At 38.3% G+C, this 4,678-nt stretch overlaps 1 protein-coding gene across 1 annotated transcript; it reads left to right on the top strand.

Annotated features, from left to right (window-relative positions):
* The first annotated feature begins 2,958 nt into the window (after positions 1-2,958).
* Positions 2,959-4,404, top strand: LOC119878033 (actin-related protein T1-like). Its single transcript, XM_038586603.1, has one exon. It carries the CDS (start codon positions 3,161-3,163, stop codon positions 4,292-4,294), a length of 1,134 nt encoding a protein of 377 aa, XP_038442531.1. The 5' UTR covers positions 2,959-3,160; the 3' UTR covers positions 4,295-4,404.
* Positions 4,405-4,678: the final 274 nt, after the last annotated feature.

Genomic DNA, 4,678 nt, shown 5'->3' with positions numbered 1-4,678 from the left:
CAGGCTCCCGGTGCATGGAGCCTGCTTCTCCCTCTGCCTGTGTCTCTGCCTCTCTCTCTCTCTCTCTGTGACTATCATAAATAAATAAATAAATAAATAAATAAATAAAAATAAATAAAAATTGTTGAATTCAGTTTGCTGATATTATGTTGAAGATTTTTACACCTATGTTATTGGTCTGTAGATATCTGTCTATAGTTATTCTGTTTTTTTTTTGTTGTAGTGTCTGTCTGGTTTTGGTAGTGAGGTAATACTGTCCTCATAGACTTAATTTGGAACTTTTCCTTCCTCTTATTTTTTTTGGAAGATTGAGAAGAATAGGTATTAATACCTCTTTAAATGTTTAATGGAATTCACCTGTAAAATCATCTCCACCAGGACTTTTGTTTGCTGTGAATTTTTTGAATAGTGATTAGTTTCATTACTAGCAATTTGTTTCTTTAAATTTTTATTCCTTACTGATTCAGTTTTGTGAGATTATATGTTTCCAGGAATTTATCCATTTCTCCTAGGTTATCCAATTTGTTGGCATGTAATATTTCATAATATTCTTATAATCCTTTGGAATCAGTTTTTATTTCTCCTCCCTCATTTATAATTTTATGTATTTGTTTTCTTTTTTTGATGAGCCTGTAATGTTTATTGGTTTTGTTTATTTTTTCAAAGAAACAACACTTGGTTTCATTGGATTTTGTCTGTTGTTTTACTTAGTTTGTATTTCATTTTTTTCTGCTCTAATCTTTACTATTTCCTTTCTCCTGAGAGCTTTGGGCTTTATTATTCTTTTTTCAGCCTTTTATATGTAAATTTAGGTTGTTTAGAGATTCTTCTTGTTTCATGAGGTAGGCCTCTACACTATAAACTTCCTCCTTAGAACTGCTTTTGCTGCATCCCAAAGATTCTGGAACATTTTGTTTTCATTCTTTTTTTTTTCTTTTGGCTCCATGTATTCTTTAATTTCTTCTTTAATTTCTTCATGAACCCATTAACTGTTAAGTAGCATGTTGTTTAGCCTCAATGCGTTTGTGATTTTTCCAGAGGTGTTTCTTCTTACTAATTTCTTTTTTTTAAGTTTTATTTATTTTTTGATGAGAGACACAGAGAGGCAGAGACACAGGCAGAGGGAGGAGAAGCAGGCTCCATACAGGAGCCCAATCTTCTTACTAATTTCTAGCTTCATGCTGCTGTGGTCAAAAAAGGTGCTTGATATCATTTAAATCTTCAAAAAAGATGCCTGATATGATTTAAATCTTCTTAGAATTAATGAGACTTGTTTTGTGGTCTAACATGTAATCTATCCTGGAGAATGTTTCATGGGCACTTGAAAAGAATGTATATATTCTGTATATATCTGTTAATTTCATCTGAACTGCTATGTCATTCAAAGCTATGGTTTCCTTGTTCGTTTTCTGTCTGGATGATATATCCATTGATGTTAGTGGCCTGTTAAAGTACTCTATTAATATTATATTATTCTTAGTTTTTTTATGTCTGTTAATATTTGCTTTATGTATTTTGGTGCTCCTATGTTGGATACATAGATATTTATTATTGGTATATCCCCTTGTTGGATTGATCCCTTTATCATTATGTATGTCTCTTGCTACAGTCTTTGTTTTAAAGTCTATTTTGTCTGCTATCAGTATTACTACCCTAGCCAAAAGCCAGCTCTTTTAATTTTTTTAAGATTTTATTTATTTATTTGAGAGAGAGAGAGAGCAAGCGAGCGAGAGAGAGCCCGAAAGAGAGCATGAGCAGGGGAGAAAGGCAAGAGGGAGAGGGAGAAGCAGTTCCTCAATAAGTAGGGAGCCCCATGTTGGGACCCTTAGATCATGACCTGAGCCAAAGGCAGACACTTAACCAAGTGAATCACCCAGGTGCCCCCTAAAAACCAGTTCTATAAAAAAGTTCAAAGAAGTAGAGTGAATATTTCTGCTGATATTATATAGATACATAAGGATTATAAATAAATAGTATGCTGTAAGATAGGTAAAGAAACTGTATTATATCCAAACAGTGGAAGAATATTGCAGACAATATGCTAAATTAATTAAGTCAGACACAAAAGGCCTCATACTACATGCTTCCATTTATATGAAAAAGGCAGAAGAAATTTATAGAGACAGAAAATATATTAGTGATGTTTAGGGCCCAGGAGGACTCTCTAAAGAGAGTGATAGCTGAAGGATACAGGGTTTCTTTTTGGGGTAAATAAAATATTCAAAACTTGATTTTTGTGAGATTTTCACAAATCAGTGAATATACTGAAAATCATAAGAATGTACAGTATAAATGAGTGGATGTATTGTTTGTGAAATTTATCTCAAGAAAACTGTTGAAAACAAGAAACACATATGGGGGGATAATAAAAGAGTTTTCTGAGCACCTCTGAAACTGGATTAAGGGCATCTTTATTCCAATCTGAACTTGTGTTTTGTGGTTAGTTCCTCCCCTTAGCAAAGGGAAGGGTATATTTTGTCATTCCCCCAAAATAATTTAGCAGTGCATAGAAGCCAGTTTTCTGAAAGAAGCCCACAGTTTGGTTGCTTTACTTGGTTCTATGTCTAGGCTTTTGCTTCAGATTCATAGACATAAATTGCTCATAGGTATGCTTTACCTTCCTCTTTTTATTTTTTTAAGATTTTATTTATTTTTTCATGAAAGACACAAAGAGGGACAGAGACATAGGCCAAGGGAGAAGCAGGCTCCCTGTGGGGAGCCCAATACAAGACTCCATCCCAAGACCCCAGGACCATGACCTGAGCCAAAGGCAGACACTCAACTGCTGAGCCATCCAGCTGCACCTACCTTCCTCTTTTTTCATGTTTCTACAAGCTAGGAGTATTGGTGGCTCAGAGACCCCACCCCTTAAAATCCCTTTGTTGCTCTCTGAGGATAATTGTTGCCTTGGCTAGATTATTACATAGGAGGCAATCATCACTGAAATTGCCATAGCAGTCCCTGGGATGCCTGAAAGGGGACAAGATTCATGGGTTGAAGATGGGGTATTCTGGGGGAATGGGGACAGCCTGCTAGCTCCTCCTGAGTGTTAACCTGAGAACTTTGGAATCCTGTGGTTTTAAATCTTCCAGAGGTGCCTGTTGTCATACAAAGTGGCAAAGTGTTTTTTTTTTTAAGTTCAGAAGAGCATGCTTCAGACATGTTTAATCCACATGTATTAGATATTCCAGCTGTAATTTTTGACAATGGATCAGGACTCTGCAAAGCAGGCCTGTCTGGAGAGATTGGACCCCGTCGCATCATCAGTTCTGTTGTGGGGTATCCTAAATTCAACATGCCATCATCAGAAGCCACTAAGAAAAAGTACCTTGTGGGAGAAAAAGCCCTATACAAATATGAGGCCTTGCATTTGCACTACCCCATTGAGCGTGGACTGGTAACAAGATGGGATGAAATGGAGAAACTTTGGAAGTATCTTTTTGAGTGGGAACTAGGAGTAAATCCTTGTCAACGACCTGTTCTCATGACTGAGCCCTCCTTGAACCCAAGGGAGACTAGAGAGAAGATGGCCGAAGTAATGTTTGAGACCTTCAATGTGCCTGCTTTCTACCTGTCCAATCATGCAGTGGTAGCACTATATGCCTCTGCCTCTGTCACAGGATTAGTGGTGGACAGTGGGGATGGGGTCACTTGCACGGTCCCTATCTTTGAGGGTTATTCCCTGCCTCATGCTGTCACCAAGCTCTATGTGGCAGGAAGGGACATCACAGAGCACCTCACTCGCCTCCTCCTTTCCAGTGGAAGTACTTTCCCTTGCATACTCAATAAGGCCTTAGTTGGTGACATCAAAGAGAAGCTGTGTTATGTGGCCTTGGAGCCAGAGAAAGAGCTATGCAAGAGGCCAGAAGAGGTTCTGAGAGAATACAGACTGCCAGACGGGAATGTTATCTACATTGGAGACCAGCTGCACCAAGTGCCTGAAATTCTTTTTGCACCCGATCAGCTGGGTATTCACAACCCAGGACTCTCCAAAATGGTGTCCAGCAGCATTATGAAGTGTGACACTGACATCCAAAATAATCTTTTTGCGGAAATTGTGCTGTCTGGGGGCACCACTCTTTTCCCTGGGCTTGAGGAAAGACTTATGAAAGAATTGGAACAGCTGGCTTCCAGAGGAACTCCCATCAAGATTACAGCTTCTCCTGATAGATGTTTTTCTGCATGGATAGGTGCATCCATTGTGACCTCTCTGAGCAGTTTCAAGCAGATGTGGATCACTTCTGCAGATTTCATGGAGTTTGGGACATATGTTGTTCAGAGAAGATGCTTTTAAGGAATCCAGAACACAAGGGACTGCTTGAAGTGTAAGATCACAGGAGCACTTGTGGAAGGTGACATCTTTCCTTGGGCTTTAGCATGGTGTTTGATAAAATTGATATGACATTTTGGTTTCAGTTCATTTTTGAAAACAGCAGAGTAATTTCTTATCCAGATAATGAATCATTTTAAGTAGTTTTATTACACCCTTTCTGGCTCATGGACATTGTTAGTTGTTTTCTCCAGAGAAATCCTTTATTTGTTAATGTTGTGTCTACATGGCAGGGTTTATAGTTAAAGCAGGTGCTTGAGCCTCATGCCCAGAAGCCTGACTTGGTAGGATCCCTGGGGACTTCATTTTAATCAAGTATCTTGGATATTTTTGGCAGATCTCGTGCTA

Source organism: Canis lupus, chromosome X (assembly GCF_011100685.1).
Source record: "Canis lupus familiaris isolate Mischka breed German Shepherd chromosome X, alternate assembly UU_Cfam_GSD_1.0, whole genome shotgun sequence".
Lineage (NCBI taxonomy): Eukaryota > Metazoa > Chordata > Mammalia > Carnivora > Canidae > Canis > Canis lupus.
The sequence above is the reverse complement of the archived record's forward strand: the minus strand, read 5'-3'. Positions and strand labels throughout refer to the sequence as shown.